The 23118-nt window shown below is 40.2% G+C and overlaps 1 protein-coding gene across 1 annotated transcript in view; it reads left to right on the plus strand.

The window, feature by feature from the left end:
- The window catches only part of ESR1 (estrogen receptor 1), a 440842-nt gene that overhangs the window by 196953 nt on the left and 220771 nt on the right, over positions 1-23118 (plus strand). Inside the window, exon 5 of the mRNA XM_042940090.1 lies at positions 11422-11612. Within this exon, the coding sequence (XP_042796024.1) occupies positions 11422-11612 (191 nt within the window). The remainder of the gene's footprint in view (positions 1-11421; positions 11613-23118) is intronic.

A 23118-nucleotide genomic window follows, 5' to 3' on the forward strand; every position in this document is an offset into this window, starting at 1 on the left:
GAGAGAGAGATGCTTTAGAGATCTGGCTAAAGAATTAGTTAAATCTTCACGTAGAGTAAAGAGATAAGGGCTGCGTTAGGGTTTCTAAAGCCTCTTCTCAGGTTGGTGCCTGGCCTCCTGTTGTGGCTTGGTCTGAATCCAGGCACAGATGCCTCCCACTCTGTTCCTTTCCACTGCAGATGATTAGGCCAAGTTAGTCTGCATTCTGGGGACACAGATCTCTGTCTGGAGGCAGTAGGGCTGAATTACCTTTGCCTAATGGATACTCAAGAAAACCAGAACATATTTCAAGGCACCACATGACTTTGCAGCCTATGAGAACATCTCACTTGCCTTTTAGGTGGATCTGGATTATATTTTTCATGACAGCCCAGTTTAGGAGCATTCGTAGAGCAGGGCTGGGCCAAATGATAACTGATAGTGTTACATACATGAATTTCCAAGTTGGATAAAAAAGTGCCTTTATGGAGAGAAAATATAGCTGTGTAATTTCCTGTCTTATGTTTGGAGGCCTTCTAGTTTTATGCCCTATGTCTGCAGTGGATTTTCAGTATTCCGGGGACATCTCAAAGTGTAGATGAAAGGCATTTTGCTGACTGCATACCTCTCTGCTAGATCTGGGGAAATGAGCTCTTGCTATTACCTTTTTTACCATTACTTTAAAAAACATTTGCATATTCCATTTATGTTTTGAAAATGATCACTTTATTGATTCAGTCATTGATTAATTCATTTGATACCAATATTTATTGAGTCTCTATTCTGTATGAGGAGGCACTTATGCTATAAACAGTCTTATGCTATAAACAATCAGGGTTCCAAAGGTGAATAAGACACAAGGAACGTAGCAGCAATGGGGACACACTGAATGTACAACTCAGAGAGTAAGAATATTGCAGGTAGCAGAAGAGAAGTAAAGAAAAATCTGCTATTGAGTTCTGAACAGGCATAAGTTATCCAGGGTGGAGTTAGGAGTGGTTGGTAAGAGAGGTGACCTTAAAATGCAGTGATCACCTCACACCCATTCGGATGTCTACTATTAAACAAAACAAAACAGGAAGAAAACCCCACAAATGTTGGGAAGGATTATGGGAAATTGGAACGCTTGTGCATTGTTGGTGGGAAAGTAAAATAGTAGTGTATATCCAAAAAAATTGAGAACAGGCTTTCACAGAGATATTTGAATATCCATGTTCATAGCAGCATTATTTAAAATATGGAGGCAGTCCAGATATGCATTGGTGGATGAATGGATAAAAAAATATAGTATATACATAACAATGGAATATTGTTCAGCCTAAAACAGAAAGGAAATTGTGACACATACTGCGACATGGATGAACCTTGAGGACATTATGCTAAGTGAAATAAACCATTTACAATAAGATAACTGCTGTATGAATCCACTTATATGAATTATCTAGAACAGTCAAGTGCAAGACTGAAAGTAGTTGGGGCATCTGGGTGGCTCAGTTGGTTAAGTGTCCGACTCTTGATTTTGACTCAGGTCATGATCTTACAGTTCGTGGGATTGAGCCTCACATCAGGCTCCAGGCTCGCAGCTTGGAGCCTGCTTGGGATTCTGTCTTCCTCTCTTTCTGCGTGCATGTGCTCTCCCTCTCTGTGTCTCAAAATAAATAAATAAACTTAAAAAAAAAAAAAGCAGAATGGTGGTTGTCAGGGCCTGGGGGGAGGAGGAAATGGGAGTCGTTTAATGGGTTGGAGTTTCAGTTTTGTGAGATGGAAAAATTCTGGAGATTGGTTCCACACCAGGGTGAATAACTAAACATGACTGAACTCTACAGTAAAAAATTAGATGGCCAATTTTATGTTATATTTATCCTACCACAGTTTTTAAGTTTGCAGTATTTTATTATACAGGGATGGGTGGAGGGTGCTTGGTACTTTGAACTTCTGCACATGCTTATATTCACTCCTTCCTTCCTTCATTCATTCCACAAACATATATGGCGTGCCTGCTGTGTGCTGGGCACTGAGCTAGGGATTGAGGCTGCAAGACTGAAGATTTATAAGGCACTGAATCTGTCAGTGTCATTCTTGCCAACCACACTGCCCCCCAAAGGCACTAAGCTTCTGTAGTTAAATATTCACAGCTGCCTCCGACTGACTTGAATCATGCATAAGATGTTAGTAAACAAACAGTACAAAGGTTTGAGGTTGATTGGGGGTGTGTGTGGGGGGGAGTTCAACAGCATCATGATGAAATGGAAGGAGATGGGCAAAAGAATATGAACTAGAATTGAAAACTGCAAGCCAGTGCTCTCTAAAGATATTAAAAAATAAAGAACTTCCATTTGAGGCTGTCAAACTAAGAGCTTTGTCATTTCGAATGGAAAAAATAGGCCAAGTCAAACTCACTCAACATGAGGAGCCGGTATTTTGTGAGTATTATGGCAAGTGTTGTTTGAGAGGCACTGCCATGAAACTATGGACAGTATTAATGAGTGATCAGGTCAAGGAAGGGTAATACAATTTGAGCTAAAAGGGAAGACAGGGCTTGTGAAGGGGAGGACCAGTGAAAAAGTCAGTGTGGTCTGGTTCTTTGGGTGGGGAATGGAAGCAGGAAGCATGGGTTTCTTTAATCAGAGAACATGGAAACTTATCTTCAATTCACTTTATTTCATACTAGGTTTCTTTTCTCTTTTCTTTTTTCTCTTCTCTTCTCTTCTCTCCTTTTCCTTTCCCTTCCCTTCCCTTCTTTTCTTTTCTTTTCTTTTCTTTTCTTTTCTTTTCTTTTCTTTTCTTTTCCTCTCCTTTCTTTTCTTTCTTTCTTTCTTTCTTTCTTTCTTTCTTTCTTTCTTTCTTTCTTTCTTTCATATATCTTATAGGAGCCTTCACTCCATCTATCCTTTCACTATGTTTCTACCTTTCTTTTTTCCTATACACTGAAACATTCTATGAATTCCTTTCAATGTATTACTGAGTGCCAAGTACATAGCAGGCACTGTGCTGGGCTCTGACCATATACCCTTGATTCTCTTACACAGGCTTTATTCAATTGCACATGCCTAGTAAATCCTGGATTGATGTAAGTTCTGATCCTATACCGGGTTAAATGAGAGATGCAAACTTTGTCTCATCTGCCCCTTTTCTTACTTCTTTTCTCCCTGTCTTCTTCAAGGTGTCTTTGTCGAGGCTGTTCCTTCTGTATCATTAATCCCAACTGCTGTACTTCCCTTGACCTTGTTGTTTTTCCCTTCTCTGTACCCCGAGCTATTCCCTTTCCACTACCTATTACCCTTCAGTCTAGATGAAGCTTCCTCAAGCTTCTTCCATTCTGAAAATCCTTTTTAATCCCTATATTCTTTTTTTTAATTTATTTTTTTATATGAAATTTATTGTCAAATTGGTTTCCATACAACACCCGGTGCTCATCCCTACAGGTGCCCCCCTCAATGCCCATCACCCACTTTCCCCTCCCCCCCACCCCCTCTCAACCCTCAGTTTGTTCTCAGTATGTAAGAGTCTCTTATGTTTTGCCTCCTTCCCTCTCTGTAACTTTTTTTTTTTTTTTTTTTTGCCTTCCCCTCCTCCCTGATCTTCTGTTGAGTTTCTCAGGATCCACATATGAGTGAAAACATATGGTATCTGTCTTTCTCTGCCTGACTTTTTCACTTAGCATAACACTCTCCAGCTCCATCCACATTGCTACAAAGGCCATATTTCATTATTTCTCATTGCCAAGTAGTAGTCCATTGTATATATAAACCACATCTTCTTTATCCATTCATCCATTGATGGACATTTAGGCTCTTTCCATAATTTGGCTGTTGTTGAAAGTGCTGCTATAAACATTGGGGTACAAGTGCCCCTATGCATCAGCATTCCTGTATCCCTTGGGTGAATTCCTAGCAGTGCTATTGCTGGGTCATAGGGTAGATCTATTTTTAATTTTTTGAGGAAACTCCACACTGTTTTCCAGAGTGGCTGCACCAGTTTGCATTCCCACCAACAGTGCAAGAGGGTTCCCATTTCTCCACATCCTCTCCAGTATCTATAGTCTACTGATTTGTTCATTTGACCCACTCTGACTGGCGTGAGGTGATATCTGAGTGTGGTTTTGATTTGTATTTCCCTGATGAGGAGCGATGTTGAGCATCTTTTCATGTGCCTGTTGGCCATCTGGATGTCTTCTTTAGAAAAGTGTCTATTCATGTCTTCTGCCCATTTCTTCACTAGATTATTTGTTTTTCGGGTGTGGAGTTTGGTGAGTTCTTTATAGATTTTGGATACTAGCCCTTTGTCTGATATGTCATTTGCAGAATATCTTTTCCCATTCTGTCGATTGCCTTTTAGTTTTGTTGGTTGTTTCCTTTGCAGTGCAGAAGATTTTTATCTTCATGAGGTCCCAATAGTTCATTTTTGCTTAATTCTCTTGCCTTTGGAGATGTGTCAAGAAAGAAATTGCTACAGCTGAGGTCAGACAGGTTTTTTCCTGCTTTCTCCTCTAGGGTTTTGATGGTTTCCTGTCTCACATTCAGGTCCTTCATCCATTTTGAGTTTATCTTTGTGAATGGTGTAAGTAAGTGGTCTAGTTTCATTCTTCTGCATGTTGCTGTTCAGTTCTCCCAGCACCATTTGTTAAAGAGACTGTCTTTTTCCATTTGATATTCTTCTCTGCTTTGTCAAAGATTAGTTGGCCATACTTTTGTGGGTCCATTCTGGAGTCTCTATTCTATTCCATTGGTCTATGTGTCTGTTTTTGTGCCAATACCATGCTGTCTTGATGATTACAGCTTTCTGGTAGAGGCTAAAGTCTGGGATTGTGATACCTCCTGCTTTGGTCTTCTTCTTCAATATTACTTTGGCTATTCAGGGTCTTTTGTGGTTCCATACACATTTTAGGATTGCTTGTTCCTGCTTTGAGAAGAATGCTGGTGGAATTTTGATTGGGATTGCATTGAATGTGTAGATTGCTTTGGGTAGTATTGACATTTTAACAATATTTATTCTTCCAGTCCATGAGCACGGAATGTTTTTCCATTTCTTTATATCTTCTTCCATTTCCTTCATAAGCTTTCTATAGTTTTCAGCATACAGTTCTTTTACATCTTTGGTTAGGTTTATTCCTAGGTATTTTGTGCTTCTTGGTGCAATTGTGAATGGGATCAGTTTCTTTGTCTTTCTGTTGCTTCATTATTAGTGTATAAGAATGCAACTGATTTCTGCACATCGATTTTGTATCCTGAGACTTTGCTGAATTCATATATTAGTTCTAGCAGACTTTTGGTGGAGTCTGTTGGGTTTTCCATGTATAATATCACGTCATCTGCAAAAAGTGAAAGCTTAACTTCATCTTTGCCAATTTTGATGCCTTTGATTTCCTTTTGTGGTCTGATTGCTGATGCTAGAACTTCCAACACTATGTTAAACAACAGCGGTGAGAGTGGACATCCCTGTCGTGTTCCTGATCTCAGGGAGAAAGCTCTCAGTTTTTCCCCATTGAGGATGATACTAGCTGTGGGCTTTTCATAAATGGCTTTTATGATGTTTAAGTATGTTCCTTCTATCCCGACTTTCTCGAGGGTTTTTATTAAGAAAGGATGCTGAATTTTGCCAAATGCTTTTTCTGCATCGATTGACAGGATCATATGGTTCTTATCTTTTCTTTTATTAATGTGATGTATCACATTGATTGATTCACGAATATTGAACCAGCCCTGCATCCCAGGAATGAGTTCCACTCGATCATGGTGAATAATTCTTTTCATATGCTGTTGAATTTGATTTGCTAGTATCTTGTTGAGAATTTTTGCACCCATATTCATCAGGGATATTGGCTTGCAGTTCTCTTTTTTTGCTGGGTCTCTGTCTCGTTTGGGAATCAAAGTAATGCTGGCTTCATAGAATGAGTCTGTAAGTTTTCCTTCCCTTTCTATTTTTTGGAACAGCTTGAGAAGGATAGAGAAGGATAGGTATTATTTCTGCCTTAAATGTCTGGTAGAATTCCCCAGGGAAGTCTTCTGGTCCTGGACTCTTATTTGTTGGGAGATTTTTGATAACTGGTTCAATTTCTTCACTGGTTATGGGTCTGTTAAAATTTTCTATTTCTTCCTGTTTGAGTTTTGGAAGTGTGTGGGTGCTTAGGAATTTCTCCATTTCTTCCAGGTTGTCCAGTTTGTTGGCATATAATTTTTCATAGTATTCCCTGATAATTGCTTGTATTTCTGAGGGATTGGTTGTAATAATTCCATTTTCATTCATCATTTTACCTGTTTGGGTCATCTCCCTTTTCTTTTTGAGAAGCCTGGCTAGAGGGTTATCAATTTTGTTTATTTTTTCAAAAAACCAACTCTTGGTTTCATTGATCTTCTCTACTGTTTTTTTTTAGATTCTATATTATTTATTTCTTCTCTGATCTTTATTATTTCTCTTCTTCTGCTGGGTTTGGGGTATCTTTGCTGTTCTGCTTCTGTTTCCTTTAGGTGTGCTGTTAGATTTTGTATTTGGGATTTTTCTTGTTTCTTGAGATAGGCCTGGATCGCAATATATTTTTCTCTCAGGACTGCCTTCGCTGTATCCCAAAGCATTTGAATTGTTGTATTTTCATTTTCATTTGCTTCCATTTATTTTTTAAATTTCTTCTCTAATTGCCTGGTTGGCCGATTCATTCTTTAGTAGGGTGTTCTTTAACCTCCATGCTTTTGGAGGTTTTCCAGACTCTTTCCTGTGGTTGATTTCAAGTTTCATAGCATTGTGGTCTGAAAGTGTGCATGGTATGATCTCAATTCTTTTATACTTATGAAGGGCTGTTTGTGACCAAGTATGTGATCTATCTTGCAGAGTGTTCCGTGTGCACTCGAGAAGAAATTATATTCTGTTGCTTTGGGATGCAGAGTTCTAAATATATCTGTGAAGTCCATCTGACCCAATATATCATTCAGGGCCCTTGTTTCTTTATTTATTCTCTGTCTAGATGTTCTATCCATTATTGTAAGTGGAGTATTAAAGTCTCTTGCAATTACCACATTCTTGTCAATAAGGTTGCTTATGTTTGTGATGAATTGTTTTACATATTTTGGGGGCTTCCGAATTTGATGCATAGATATTTATAATTGTTAGCTCTTCCTGATGGATAGATCCTGTAATTATTATATAATGCCCTTCTTCACCTCTTGTTACAGCCTTTAATTTAAAGTCTAGTTTGTCTGATATAAGTATGGCTACTCCAGCTTTCTTTTGACTTCCAATAGCGTGATAGACAGTTCTCCATCCCCTCACTTTCAATCTGAAGGTGTCCTCAGGTCTGAAATGAGTCTCTTATAGACAGCAAATAGATGGGTCTTGTTTTTTTTTTTTTTTTTTTTTTATCCATTCTGATACCCTATGGCTTTTGATTGGAGCATGTAGTCAATTTACATTCAGTGTTATTATTGAAAGATATGTGTTTAGAGTCATTGTGATAACTGTAGTTTTCATGCTTGTAGTGGTGTCTCTGGTCCTTTGTGGTCCTTGTAACATTTTAGTCACAGAGTGCCCCTTAGAATCTCTTGTAGGGGTGGTTTAGTGATGATGAATTCCTTCAGTTTTTGTTTGTTTGGGAAAACCTTTATCTCTCCTTCTATTCTGAATGACGGACTTTTAGGTAAAGGATTCTTGGCTGCATATTTTTTCTGTTTATCACATTGAAGATTTCCTGCCATTCCTTTCTGGCCTGCCAAGTTTCAGTAGATAGGTCTGCTACTACCCTTATGTGTCTACCTTTGTACGTTAAGGCCCATTTATTTTTAGCTGCTTTCAGAATTCTCTCTTTATCCTTGCATTCTGCCAGTTTTACTATGATATGTCATGCAGAAGATCGATTCAAGTTATGTCTAAAGGGAGTTCTCTGTGCCTCTTGGATTTCAATGCCTGTTTCCTTCCCCAGATTAGAGAAGTTCTCAGCTATGATTTGTTCAAGTACACCTTCAGCCCCTTTCTCTCTCTCTTCTTCTTCTGGAATTCCTATGATACAGATATTGTTCTGTTTGATTCCATCACTTAGTTCTCTAATTCTCCCCTCGTACTCCTGGATTTTTTAAATCTTTTTCTCACCTTCCTTTTTCTCCATAATTTTATCTTCTAATTCACCTATTCTCTCCTCTGTCTCTTCAATCTGTGCAGTGGCCACCTCCATCTATTTTGCACCTCATTTATAGCATTTTTAAATTCATCAAGACTATTTTTTAGTCCCTTGACCTCTGTAGCAATAGATTCTCTGCTATCCTCTGTGCTTTTTTCAAGCCCGGCGATTAATTTTATGACTATTATTCTAAATTCTTCTTCTGTTATGTTGCTGAAATCGGTTTTGATCAATTCGCTAGCTGTCACTACTTCCTGGAATTTCTTTTGAGGAGAATTCTTCTGTTTCGTCATTTTGTCTAGTTTTCTGTCCCTTATGCGTTTTAAAAGTTTGTGGGCTCTGCACCTGTGAGCACTGCTATATTGAAAGAGGGTCATACACTGTCCAGAGCCTGGCCCTTCAGGAGGTGTGTTTTCAGAGATCGTTACTTGCTCTCTGTTGTTGTGACTTTGGTTATTTTATTATCCTACTCATAGTGATATTTTGGACCCTCCACCAGGGGTGCTTTGATTTGTTCCTTGGAGTAGCCCCGTAAAGGAAAACAGACAAACAGGAGACAAAAACACGCAAACACACGAATAACACAAACAAATAAACACAAACAAAAAACTAAAGACTAGAAATGAAAAACCCAAAAACACCAACTACAAGTAAAGAGGGTGGAGGCAGTGCTGATGAATGAGCACATACAAGGAGAGAAATGCATGGAGGGGGGTAGAAAAAATAAACATTGATTTAGGCAGAGAGACTAAAAGCCTTAATCCAGAGAGAGAGAAAGGGAAATAAAGATGGAGGCGGGGAAAATGAAACGAAGATAAAGTTACCCAGGCAGAGAAACTCTATGGCTTGATTATTCCAGACAGAAAGGAGTGTAAAGAAGGAGGTGTAGAGCATGTATCAAGACAATGGATTAAATATGTCTGTTTAGAGAGACCAATAACCAGAGTAACCAGCCTAGGGGAGGGAAGAGATAAGGAGGAGAAAGGGGGAGTAGAATATATTTATATAGAGTTGACCTAGAGTTAATCCAGGCAACTGCATCACTTGTGGGGAGTAGCTGTCTGCAAGGTCTGTTCCGATCTGGTGGCTACGCAGTTACCCAGCACAAGGGGGCGTGGTTTGGCGTAATGTGGACCCACCTCCACTATGGGCGGGGGAGTGATCCCTGAGGCCCTGCCTTGGTTGGGGGCGGGGGATGGTGATCCCTCAGTGTCTTCTCCACGGAGCCCACCCGGTGGACTCAGTTTGAGTCGTCCTCACTCGGCGGGCGCAGACGGGGCGGTTCTTCCTTGCTCCGCCAACTCCCCTGACCCTGCGCTTGGCTAGGATTCAAAGTCCCGCTCCGCGCGCTCTGGCGCTGGGGAAGCACCTCTCCGTGCCTGATATGTGGTCTCGGCCGGTTTTGTCTGTGCTCCCCACGCTTCAGGGAGGACTGCCTTCTCCTACTGTGGACTGAGCCGCTGCCCTCCCCGGGAGCCCCCCGGGTGGCAGACGCACCAGGCTTTGTCTTTTCCCACGGCACTCCAGGAAAACGGCCGCCTTTTCCTCCTGCAGACTGAGCCCTCGGCCCAGCCACTTGCGCGCAGGGTGGCGGACAAAGGCAGGTTCTGTGCTATCGCGCAGCCCTTCAGGGAGGGAACCACTTTCTCCCGCTGAGGACTGAGCCCTGACCTACCACGGTGCCCAGGGCTGGCGCCCCTCCTCCCCAGATGTGCGAATAGGGAGCCCGCCCCAGTCCAGAGAAAGCCCCGCAGTTAGAATCAGATGCCTCTCAGTCTCAATCCGAGGTCTTTCTCCTGTCCAGCTACGGTCCTGCACTTCCCTACCTGCTCTTTCTCTTCCCTTTGTCTCTCCGCAGAAGGGGGTCCCTCCCCTCTGTGCCCACGGGGCCTTTTTTTATCTCCCCCAGTTCGCAGTTACCCACCTATCTTTTTTCGAGCTTTTTCATTTTCTTCCTAGTAGATTCAGTCTCTTTTCCTCCCAGGCTCTGGTGTTCAAAGTCCTTTGGCTTCTACACGTCTTTGAGAGACACGGAAGTATGGATTCCCCCTACTTCTCCGCCCTGTTGGCCAATAAAAATCCTCCTAATCCCTATATTCTTCAGTGATCACCCCATCTCTGTCTCTGCTCACTCTCATCCAGAGTTTCAAAGGAATGGCCTTCTCTCATTTTGATTTCCTCATACTCCATTCACGTTTCTACCACTGGCTTTTGGCTCGTGCTGTACTCTTCCTCTCAAACTCCTTGCTGAGGTTCCTCTTTGTCGACTCTCACTTCATTTCATCAGTCCTTGCTTTATTGGATTTCTCTGCCCCATTTGGCACTATTAATCCATCTACCTTCTGAAAGCTTTCTACTTCTTTAAAACTTTTTACTTCTCCGTTTCCTTGGTTCTTCCAGAACTGACTGTCCATTCTCACATTTCTTTCTGAGGTTATGTTTCCTCTATGAAATTTTTATAGGTTGGAGTAATTGTCTGTGTTCTTCTGCTCTTCTCATTCTACATATTCTTTTTTTTAAAAAATGTTTTATTTATTGTTGAGAGACAGAGACAGAGTGTGAGTGGGGGAAGGGCAGAGAGAGAGGGAGACACAGAATCTGAAGCAGGCTCCAGGCTCTGAGCTGTCAGCATAGAGCTGGATGTGGGGCTCAAACCCATGAAGCATGAGATCATGACCTGAGCCGAAGTCAGATGTTAAACCTACTGAGCCACCCAGGCGCCCCTTATTCTACACATTCTTAAAAAGGAGTATTGAATATCGAATGGCATCCTTAAATTAGAGTCAAGTTGTAAAAATTGATAGCAAGGGTTACATGGTAACAATGACATGAAAATGTGAATTGCTATCTTTCTATACATGTTCAGAGTTGTTCGTCAGTTCATTCGAGTTTCAAATGCCCCAGCTGCTTTATACTTTGTCTCTATTTCCTAAGGCTTCTTAGTGTGTCTAGAATTAGAATGAGCATTGGTCTCTAATGGTTCTGCATTAATTTTGAATCCCTGAAAAAAATGAATAAATCTATTAGAAACCACTTAATTTCATTTTGTCATTTTCTAGATAATATATTCTGGTGTAGGCAGTCCATTTTTTAAGCAAGTTTGCAATAAACAATTTCCCGTCAAGGTTAATGTAATAGGCAAACACCTTTTGCTGCAACAGCTGGCAAGAGGTAATGAAAGATTAGCTTACATTATGATTCATTATTTCAAAATGTCAGAATAAAGTGGATCTTCTGCATCCCCCAAGCCTCTTATTCTTTGGAAGAGGGTACATGTTTTGCTTTGCTAATGTTAATAGATTCACTGTTTTTTATTTTTTCCTATTTTTTTTTTCCAGGCCAAATTCAGATAATCGGCGCCAGAGTGGCAGAGAGAGATTGGCCAGTACTGGTGATAAGGGAAGCATGGCCATGGAGTCTGCCAAGGAGACCCGCTACTGTGCAGTATGCAATGACTATGCCTCAGGCTACCATTATGGAGTATGGTCCTGTGAGGGCTGTAAGGCCTTCTTCAAGAGAAGTATTCAAGGTAATAGTGTGTTAAAAGCGACCTATTCCACTTTTAATCCTAAGGGGGGAAGCCACTGAAGAAGGAAGGCATAAGAGCAGCCATTTGTCGAAGAACGCTAATACCTAGTAGGTCCACCAGTATCTCTGGTAGAAAGATAGTGAAAAAAAAGTTCTCAGGAGAAAGAGTTGACAAAGACCGGGACAGTGGTGGCTGAGTAATTACGCTTCCTCCATTTGGCAAGATCCAAGCAGTCTTGAGCAACCCTACGGGAAGAGGACTCCAGTAGCTGGGTATTGATATGTTTGTGCCCTGATGAGGGAAGGGCAGGTGGATATTCGTGTGTTGTAGGCAACTAAGCTTATAGGATACTGTGTAATGTTAATTGTCTGTACATGATTACCTTGCCGCCTTGGCTGTGTCCAGACATGTCTTCTGTTCTGATCTTTGCTCCGGACCAGTTCTAATTTAACTTGTTCTTCTCTCGCTTTTCTTCCATCTCTTTGTTGTCTCAGTGGATGAAATGACCTTTTGCTAAAATGAGAAGACACAATAGCTGTGACTTGTAGTAGGGGGGCATATTATGTGTATAAGCAGTTATTAAGTATTTACTTGTTACATTTCATTCACCTGTCTGCTTGATCCTTTTCTTGTATATGGTTTATCAAGTACAGCTTCTCCTTTATACTGCCAGCTACAATTTATTTCTACTCCGAGAGTGTCTATATTATTGTATTTTAGAGTATGCCCTGGGGGGAATACCATTCATTTTTACTACTGAAAATATCTATGCTAAATTTCCTTTGTCTGACAGGAATAGCAATCTGATAGGAGTTTAGGTTAGCTGAATTAACTTTGTCTTGGTCCATTTGAAAAGCAGTTTTTTGACAGTTATTATTTTCAACATCTTTTAGAAGTCTTCTGTAGTACTTGGACTTTTTTTGTTGGATTTCTTAATAAAATTAATGATATTCTCTGATAGTGAATTTTTGTTTATATATATATATATTACATATATATATATGTATCCACACAAAGATATCTATAAATAAATACACACACACACACACACACACACGTATACCTATATCTATGTGTTCAAGCAACATAGATTATTTAATTTTACCAACTGATACTATATTTTTAGAAATTTTAATGTTTATTTTTGAGAGAGAGAGAGAGAGAGAGGATCAGAAGCAGGCTCCAGGCTCCGTGCTGTCAGCACAGCCCAATGCGGGGCTCGAACTCACAGACTGCAAGATTGTGACCCGAGCTAAAGTAGGATGCCCAACTGACCTAGCCACCCTGGCGCCCCAGCGATACTATCTTAATTTAGAAAAATGTTATTTCTGTTTTGGTTTTGGTTAGCATAAGCCCATAAAGGTCTTTCGACAGTCATCTTCAATTGTGATATTAATGTTTATTTGCTTTTGTAAATTCTAAACTAGCATTATTTTCATCAAACATTTAATTTGGTGTTGACAAATCATCTGACAGGGGTAGGTTTAGTGAACAGGTTCAACTACAAATTTGGACAAGTCACTTATCTGAAACTGAGTTCTCTCATCTGTAAAAACGATTTAGAGCAGCGTTCAGTAAATTTTTTTTTTTGTAAAAGGTCAGAGAGTAACTATTTTAGGCTTTGCATATAGACTTTGTTGCAGCTACTCAACTCTGACATTGTGGCCTGTAAGGGGCCATAGACAATATATAAATAAATAGGTGTGCACCAATAAAACTTTGTATACAAAAACAGACCAGAACTGACCAGAAATGACCTGTGAGCCATAATTTGCTGACCCTTGATTTAATGTATGGAAAGGGAATAGATTGTTTCTAAGTCTGAAGTTTTGACTATTCATGTTTACTAAAAACTTACTTTGTACCTGTGCTAGTTGTTCTGAGGGAAATCAAAATATGTGTAAAACATAATCCATAATCCTACAAGATTTGGAGTTTATTTGGGAAATTTATTTGGGGAGGCAAAGGTACTTGTTTTATGATATGATTAAAGTAAGTCAGTATAGGTAAAGTGCTATTATATGATAAAGATAAGGAAAATAATAGACGAATATAAGAAAAGAGACGTTTTAGTTATAAAAATCAAATTATTAAGATTAAAGATAGAAATGACCTTTCTTCAAGGAATAATAGCAACATTCTCACAAATTATTTTCATCCTTTTGTTCCGCTTTGAAAAGTGAACTATATAAGTTCACATCAAAGTTAGTATTGTCTGTAAGCATTAAGGCATCAGAACAAAAAACACAGAAAAGAGGAAGATACACTTGTAAAAAAGTAGTGAAGGAAATGTGAGCTAATAAAAATAAATGTTTTATTGGTATGGCTTTATCTTAAGTTCAAATATTAAAAAAAATTCTGCTTGCTTTTTGATGGTTAAAATACATGTCTCACTTACATCTTGTAGACACAGACTAAATAGTAGGATTTCATTGTAATATAAATTATACTATATAAAATTGTACTATGTATAAATTGTATAAAGTACAATTTCTACCTGGCTTCAAAAACTTCATGGTATGAAATCACTTAAATGAGTTCTATTAAGTGAGATGAATATTGAATCCACTTCAATATTCTGGAAGAAGCATAGATTTGAAGCAGAGATATTGACTTTTAGAGATAGGGAGGACCTTAAAATGATTAAATTTATTTATTCATTTATTTGTTGATTACCTTTACTAAGCACAACACTGTACAAGGCCCTGGAGACACCATTATAGGAAAGACATGGTCCTTATTCTCATAGACCTTAGAAAGTAATGGGAGTGTTGGACAAATAAATTGGCAACCAAATTACAGTGTGAAAAGCGCCAAGATGAGGGTGAGTGCAGGGTGTTACAAGAGTCCAAACTTGTCTCAGTGCTGGTGGGTGTGAGTCAGGCTCTGAGGATGTTTCTTGATTTAAAATTATGTCTGGAGGATGAGGCAAGTGAGCAAAATGAAGAAAGATGGGATGGGTGTTCACTTACAGGAATGAGCATATGAGCAAAGACCAGGAGGTGAAATGGAGTTTGGGGAGTTCTGTGAATAGTTATTAATAAAATTGACCCTTAGATTAAACAAAGACGTTCTTGAACCATGTATATATTCTTAGGTTATGTAGAAACCAAGTAGTTTATTTCCTTTTTACTTGAGTAGCATTTCTATGTATTTGATTTGTTTGTTCATATAAGAGGGAATACAAGAGCACGTTTAGTGATTTCTTGTCCCATTTTCTCATGATAGTCTTGATGACTTGCAACTAAAAAGTTTTACTGAACTTCTTTGGCTCTTTATAAGTCACACTGCCCCTCAAACCTATTTAAGGACAGTGAAGGGTCTGACATGCAGGTAGAAACTTCTGAAGATGCTGTAGCTGTCCCTGTTTTTCTTGTTACTTAAGAAAAGAGCTAGAAATGAGTATCCATCAGATTGCTCTAGTGCTCTAAGTGTTTTCGTTGAAGAGGTAAAGTGTTTGATTTGAAAGCATACAAATTTTCATCCACTACTTAGTGTATAAACTTGATTACTCAAGAAATTGAGTAATGGCCTTCAGTTAAACATACTGCTTTTTTTTTTTTTTTTTAAAGAAAAGTCAAAGACACTATTTAAGGAAGGGGTAAATGGAGTATTATATGGAACTTGTTAATCATTGCAGGTGGAGAATCAGTGTTTCTTAAGATGTATTGTAAGCAGAGACTTTGGATGAGTTATATAAGCAGATGTGATGATTGGTTCAACAGCCAGGTACTACTTTTGAGTATTGTTTTGAGGAAAAAGGACTCCCCTGAACTCACTTCTTCCCTGACACTATCATTTCAAATGGTCATGAGGTACAGTGGAATCCCAAGTCTATCTGTACACCATTAGCTATGCTACCACTTCATGTTATCTCGCTAATGTGTATATAGAAGATGATGACCATTAGATCAAACAGACATGGTCCAGGCAGGTGTTGGATTAAAGGTGAGCTAAGATCCTAAGGACATCAGGGTGATACCAGGGTGGAGTCTGGTTGTGGTTCAAGACAGTGGGGTCTTGGGTCCAACAAGGATAACTGAGAAGCTTTATCTATCAGGCCTTAGAAAGCACTGGTGGGGGCGGGGGGTGGGGGAGGTTGGGAGGGGGTGGTGAGACATTCCAGCACCCTGGATAGCTCCTTCAACAGCAGCTGAGGATAAGCAGAGACTTTCTGAAGACCTTCAGTCCACTTAGTTGGGTCCATCTACTTTGTAGAGCTGTATTAAAAGAGAACTTAGTTCTTTCATGCCTAGGGACTCACCCTTGTTCACCCACGCTGTATTAGTTTTTATGTTTAGTTTCCTATTTCTGGCTACCTTCCGGCTTGACATATGTACCCATGCCTGGGAAAAGTCCAGAGGATGGGGGATAAATGGAGGCTGCTCTCTCATTATGTAACTATTTTATCTCTGGAATCCTTTCAGAGATATGGCTCAAAGTTGAGGTCTGGCAGTATATGCACACAAAAATACTAAATCTTTGATCTTCATATTTCACACTTGCCCCTCTACCATCTAGTTTCCATGTAACAGCAGGTGAAATCTTTTAAATATATTAATCAGGTCATGTGGTCTTAAAACTCACTGCTCTTGAAGTCCAGATTCCCTTCTATGGCTTAAAATACTCTTCACTCCCTTAGTCCTGCTTATTTCCGCCCCCCTCCTCCCCATTCACTGCAGTCCAGCCACAGTGGCCTTCTTTCTCTTCCTCCAGCACACCAACCGTGTTCCTTCCTCAGGACCTCAGCATGTTTTCCCCTTTGCGTGCAACATCTGGACCTTTACTCTGTTGCTTTCTTGTCATTTGGATCTCTGCCCAAGATCGCTTTCTCCGAGAAATCTTCCCTGATTACCTTAGCCAAAGTAACCCTACAAATGTTTGCCCCTAGTTTTTTTTTTTTTTAATGTTTACTCCATTACCCTTATTTTTACTTTAAGGGCCTTAAACCCTTAATGAAGTTCTTTTATTTATACATTTGGTTGATGATTGTCTGTACCAGGTGCTGCTTCCCCATGTTCCCACCCAAACTTGAATGTAAGTAAGCTCAGTGAAAGCTGGTTTCAGATCTGGTCTGCCCTGTGAGTTGCTGTTGTACCAGTGCCTCTGGTAGTGTTGGGCACATCTCTGTTAAATAGACTATGACAAGGGGCACCTGGATGGCTCCGTCGGTTGGGCGTCTGACTTCAGCTCAGGTCATGATCTCACTGCTTATGAGTTCGAGCCCCACATCGGGCTCTGTGCTGACAGCTCAGAGCCTGGAGCCCACTTTGGATTCTGTGTCTCCCTCTGTCTCTCTCTGCCCCTCCCTAGCTCATGCTCTGTCTCTCTCCTTCAAAAATAAATAAACATTTTAAAAAATAAAAAAAATAGACTGTGACAAGAGGTCAAAAGAATGGTAGATAAAGACTGCTATAGGACGTCAGAGAAGGAGGAAATTTCATTCGGTGTGGCCAGTAAGAGAAGCATTAATGCAAATGGTGTATTCAATATATGTCTAAAAAGAAATGAAGGATTTTCATAGACAACAAGAAGTCTGGAAAATAATTCCAGAAATGTGAAGTAGCATAAGCCAAGAAAAGCTCAGTGGAAACTGAGTAAATAAGTCTTGAGAGAACAGGGTCTTACTGTTCTCTTTCTACCTCTTTTTGTTTTCTCTTCGGCCTTTTAAAAAATGTTTGTTTATTTGTTTGTTTGGAGAGGGAGAGAGAACAGTGGGAAGGGGCAGAGGGTGGGGGGAGAGAGAATCCCAAGCAGGCTTTGCATTGTCAGCAGAGAGCCCCGCGTGAGGCTCCGTCCCACAAACCTGTGAGATGTGACCTGAGCCAAAACCAAGAGTCAAATGCTCAACCGACTGAGCCACCCAGGCATCCCTCCTTTACAGCTTTTTGGAAGTAGGCACTCCCCAGCATCTGTAATCTGTTTTCCTTTCATTTTCCCATCCTTTTTTTTCTCCACCCAGTTTCCTAGATGGTCGCAGGCATATCTGCTATGGGTTTAGTTGTGCTCCCCCAAAAGCCATGTTGAAGTTCTAGCCCCCAGTGCCTGAGGATGTGACGTTATTAGGAAATAAGGTCTTTGCAGATATAATTAGTTGAAGTCATATTGGCCCTTAATTGAATAGGACTAGTGCCCTTATAAGAAGAAGAGGGACGTTTGGATACAGAGACAGGGAGGAGGATGCCATGAGCCGATGGAGAGAGAGATTGGAGTGATGTGTCTACATGCCGAAGAACACCAAAGATTGCTGGCAAAAGCCAGAAGCTACGAAGAGGCAAGGCAGTGGTGTTATCCACAACATTCAGAGAGTGTGTGCAGTGGAATCCCAAGTCTATCGGTACACCATTAGCTATGCTACCACTTCATGTTACCTCGCTGACAACTTGACTTCAGATTTTTAGCCTCCAGAACTGCGGGACAATACTTCATGTTGTTTTAAGGTACTCACTTGTGTTTTGTTACGGAAGCCCTAGGGAAACAATATTTAAGCCCCTAAGTGCCACAACTATGCAAATATCTCCCACAGCTAGCTCCTGCCTCCACCTTGCTTCATGTAGCGACTCCTCAAGTGTCATCATTGGACACCAGCCACTCCTCCCCAGGACTGCTGTTTGTGTCTGTTTCCCGATTGTACCCTCAGGTACCCATACTTCAGCCCTTGCAGTCAGTGTCTTTGCCTGCTCACTGTGCAGCACCGCCCCTGAGGTTTCCCAGCCGAACTGTTGTGTAGTCTGTTGAGACCACGTCTCTCATTCCCCCTAACTTCATCCAATTCCCGCTAACTTTCTCCAGGATCACTGCAGTCATTTGATTTTTCCTTTTGCCTTCTCCTTCACCTAAACCATTGGGTTCATTTGTTTTTCCTTCTTCCAAGCCATTGTGCACACTGCCCTTCTACTAATGTTCTTAGAGAAAATCACTAATCATGTCAATACCTTGTATATAAAGAATGCTTTAATGACTTTCCTGGCCCATAGAATAATCCTTAGGCAACCATTCAAGAATTTCCAAATCACTGTTTCTACTTTTGACTTGTTGTTACTCAAATATGAGCATTCCATTTCTTTGCTGGGAATTTCTTTCCAAACTTAACAGTAAAGTTTCTTTCTATTCTAGTCAAAAGTTACTGTGATCAAACCTTTTCTGCGGTTAATGCAGAAGTTCTCCCCTGTGGCCTTCTGTGTTACCTTGTTCCCATTGTCTGGGACTGTGAGTATTTGTGTAGATGTGTCTTTCTGTTACGGAATGTGAGCATCTCACAGGTAAGGCCCAGATCAAGGCTTAATCTTTATTATTATTATTATTATTATTATTATTATTATTATTATTTTAGCATGTGCACGAGAGAAAGATCTTACGAAGGCTCCATGCTTAGTATGGAGCCCAACATGGGGCTCAATCCCATGACCCTGGGATCGTGACCTGAGCTGAAATCAAGAGTCAGAATCTCAACCAACTGAGCCACCCAGGCTCCCCAAGTCTTTGTTTTATAGGAGCCATTCAGTGAATAAACAAAAGTATGAAACGAGGTTAGAATCAGTGTGTGGGCTTTAGGTAACACAAAACCATTGCGTTTTTTTTTCAATAATAAGAAAGATAGGACAAAACACATTTTAATTAGGATTAACCTGCCAGAGGCATATAGGAGAAGACCGCAGAGGGAGAAAGTGGAAACATGATGACTACGTTGGCTGGTATTCCAATAGCTTAGAAAGGCTAAAAATCTTGTCTTTTGGGAATTTGTGAAATGGGGCAAAAAAGAAGTAGACTGAAAGATATTATAATGAAAGAATCTACATTGCTTTAAGATGATTCAGCATGGGATGTCTGGGAGAGGAGGGGGTTAAAAAGTATCAGACACAGAGGAAGAATAATGGTGTCACCACCTGAGCTGAGAAGAGCAAGAGAAAGGCCAATTAGAGAGGGGTTGGGGTGAGTTCAATTCCAGACATACTGAATTTGACATGATAGCTGGGTGTCCAGGCAGAATTACCCAGCAGATGCAGAAAGTGAATCAGCACTCTGCAGACGATCCAGGGGTGGGGATTTGAATCAATTTCCTCAATTAATTTTAAAGAAACTTAGTGAAAAGAATGGTTTAACTGCTTCCTGAGGGCTGCCCATTATTAATAATGGAGAAGTAACTCCAGAAACTTCCTCTTGATTCTCATAATAATGTATTATGAGTTCCCTGCATCTTACCAAAACCTTGAAAGAAACACTCTTATTATTAAAAGTGTATGTTTGAGGCCCTTCTAAAGAGGAAAATCACAAATTAGCCCAAGAGGGCCAAATGCTGCTCTCCAGGAGCTTACAATTTAAAAAAGAACATGCTGGCTCCATCACATTAAGCTGTACAAATAGTAGACGGCAGGAACAAATATAAGCATTTTTATGATTTTCAAATAAAAAGCAGGTTTTTTCCCCCCAATTATTTATACTGTGGGAGTCCACAGACATCCTTTCTAACCCAGAGCTTGCCTAATCCTTCCATTATTTCCACTTCTCATTTTTACTCTCTGTGTTGTAGTCACGTGAGGCTGAAGGGCAGAAGAATTTCACCGTGTACACATACGAGTATTATGTAATTTTCAAATGAAAACATTTTAATGAAACTTTATGAAAGAAAGGCCTGACCCCCAGGTATTGGTAAATTTGCTAAATGTTTGGCTCCTGGTTCTCATCAGACGAAAAGAAAGGCCCCGCCCCGAGATTCAAACCCCAGAACTTCTTTCCATGTAAGAATGTCATTCTCATTACCACTTTTAGGTACTTGCTAGTCTTGATTGCCATCGTATGAAATTAGATGTGTGTTCTCACCCGCACGCATGCATTGGAGGAAGGGCTCAGAAGAGCAAAATCATAGTCTTTTTTACCTGTGAAATGATAGTGGCTCGTCCTTTTTTTTCCCTTTGGCCCAGTAATCTTTACCTTGGAGATAATTAAGACAAAAAGCATTTGACAAATACAATCAGTATAGAGCCCCTATTTCTTGGCAGCTCTTGTGGACACAGCTGAAGCTTTCAGAGGTCTTTAAAAACCATGGCAACAAATGCCTTTGAAGGGTAAGCAAAGGTTCCAAATGTTTTTAATCGCTGGTGTTTTTTATGTTACCGCTTCAAGCGTTCCTCTTCATTTTTTGTTCATCTGATTGAAATTAAATTTCCAATTTCCCTACTAAGTGGTTCTGTCCTGGTGATGGCATCGACGATTTCCATTAAAGTGGTAGACTTTGTGCCCGTATATAGTGGTTAAGCATATCAACAATGCCAGTAGAAAGCCTTACTTATGAGTGGCAATAATTTCACGCAAAATTATACATAGCCTTTAATTGGCACATTTTCAGAGGGCAACAACTACCCCTCAAAATTATGTGCTCATATTGTTCTTATAAAACCTACCAATGGTGGCCCATGGCCCAATCCTGCCCGAATTTCTTTCCTTCATAGAAAGCTGCTGTCAATACCTTTAAAATGCTCTATCCTTTTAAAGAGCATGGCCTGTTTTCCTGATGCTCAGAGAAAAGTATACTTTGAGTGTAGGCTGCTCATTTCTGAACAATATATTCTACTTTACTATTTCAGGTCTGTATATACAGGTTATACTATAGCCTGCCTTTTTTTTTTTTTTTTTTTTTTTTAAACATTTTTTTAACGTATAGCCTGCCTTTTGACGGAAAAATAACATTCAAGAAGAATCTATTCCATGAATCTATCATTTACTTGGTAAAACTTTTTCTTGCTGTTATGTTAATTCTCTGCTCATGTGCAAATTATGGAGCAGATTTGATATTTTTGAAGGGAAGAACTGCTTTCCTTGAGAGAGAATAGAGTGGGGAAAATATACCTCTTATTTCTCCCCACATTTTCATCTTCCTTTCGCTGGTAGAAAGAGATTTCACGTCTTCAGTTGCTAAGACATAAAGGATCAAAGAAGAAAACAATTTAATTGTCGGGGAGCCTGGGTGGCTCAGTCGGTTAAGCGGCTGACTTCAGCTCAGGTCATTATCTCTTGGTTCACCAGTTCGAGCCCCGCATTAGGCTCTGTGCTGATAGGTCAGAGCCTGCAGCCTGCTTCCGATTCTGCGTTTCCATCTCTGTCTCTGCCCCTCCATGCTCACACTCTGTCTCTCTTTATCAAAAATAAATTAAAAAATTAAAACAAGAGGAAAATAATTCAATTGTTATTAATTATTAACTATAATGTCTCTCTACAATAGGTAGTATTCTGTTTTCTTTGAGAAAGAGTATACAGATTTAAAATTTTATCCAAATGAGCATCATTTTTATCTGATTCATTTGGCAGTTTCAGAATCATGTGTCACGTATTAGGAAATATGGAGTGAATGGGTGGCTAGATTACATTTATAAATATGAATTTTTTGGTAATTGAAATCTAAACACAATGCCCTGGAAGAATGGCTACACCACTTTAGTGTATCTCATTAAGTGCACAATGTTTTCCTTATACACCAGAGAAAATAAATTACGGTTTGTAAGATAATAGAAATTCATGATTGTTTTGTTCCTTTGACATGTTCAAGTTACTAATAAGGGGATTCACTTGAAAATTATGTAAAAGTGCATTTGCCACTTGTATTAACCAGGGCCATGGTGGTACCTTATTGTCACCATAACAATGGTCTTCTCTTTTATTTTTATTTTTTTTTAAGTTTGTGTTTATTTATTTTGAGAGTATGTGTGCTTATGAGCTGGGGAGGGGCAGAGAGAGGGAGGGAGAGAGCCTGACGCAGGACTTGACCTCATGAACCGGCAGATCATGACTTGAGCTGAAATCAGGAGTCAGACGCTGAACCTGTTGAGCCCCCAGGTGCCTCGTTTTGTTTGGTTTGGTTTTGGTTTTGATTGCTAAGATGCCAGTCACTCCAAGTACGCCTTCCCACTGCAGAGCAGCCCTGTCTGCCCTCTACCCCGTGCACAATCCCTTGCACTGGCTTCTGTGTTTATTTATTTATATATTTTTTCTGTGTTTATTAAGTTAATTTGCAATATGGCTTCACCAGACCCTCGTGGGATTGGTGTGTCTTCACCCGTGGTTTCTGGCACATGTCTTTCTCTTCCCTTTTCACCGCCTGACCTTCTAAGGACGGTGGTCTCTCTTTTACTTGACTCAGTCCTTGTTTTTCCTTCCCGTACTCTTCCCAGCACACGTGTACGCACCCACAGACCTCCCTGCTCGCGTTCCTCACAAGTGCAAAAACATTTAAGCCAGAGACCCTGAAATCCTGGGAAGGATTCAGCTTGTACACAAAGGGAAAGGTTGTGAAACATATATTACACCACAGAAGAGCTCAACTCTGCACTGCCAGAGACGTCTCAAAATAGGATACAGGGACAGAAGAGTATTTCGGAAGATAATGTTATGAGTTGAGAGGAGGGAGCAGACCCTGCTCTGGAGCAAACTCGAAGACGTTGTGGAGGAGATGGTGTTTAAAGTGGTATCTGTCCCAGGGCGCCTGAGTGGCTCAGTCGGTTAAGCCACCGAC

Source organism: Panthera leo, chromosome B2, assembly GCF_018350215.1.
Source record: "Panthera leo isolate Ple1 chromosome B2, P.leo_Ple1_pat1.1, whole genome shotgun sequence".
Taxonomy (NCBI): domain Eukaryota; kingdom Metazoa; phylum Chordata; class Mammalia; order Carnivora; family Felidae; genus Panthera; species Panthera leo.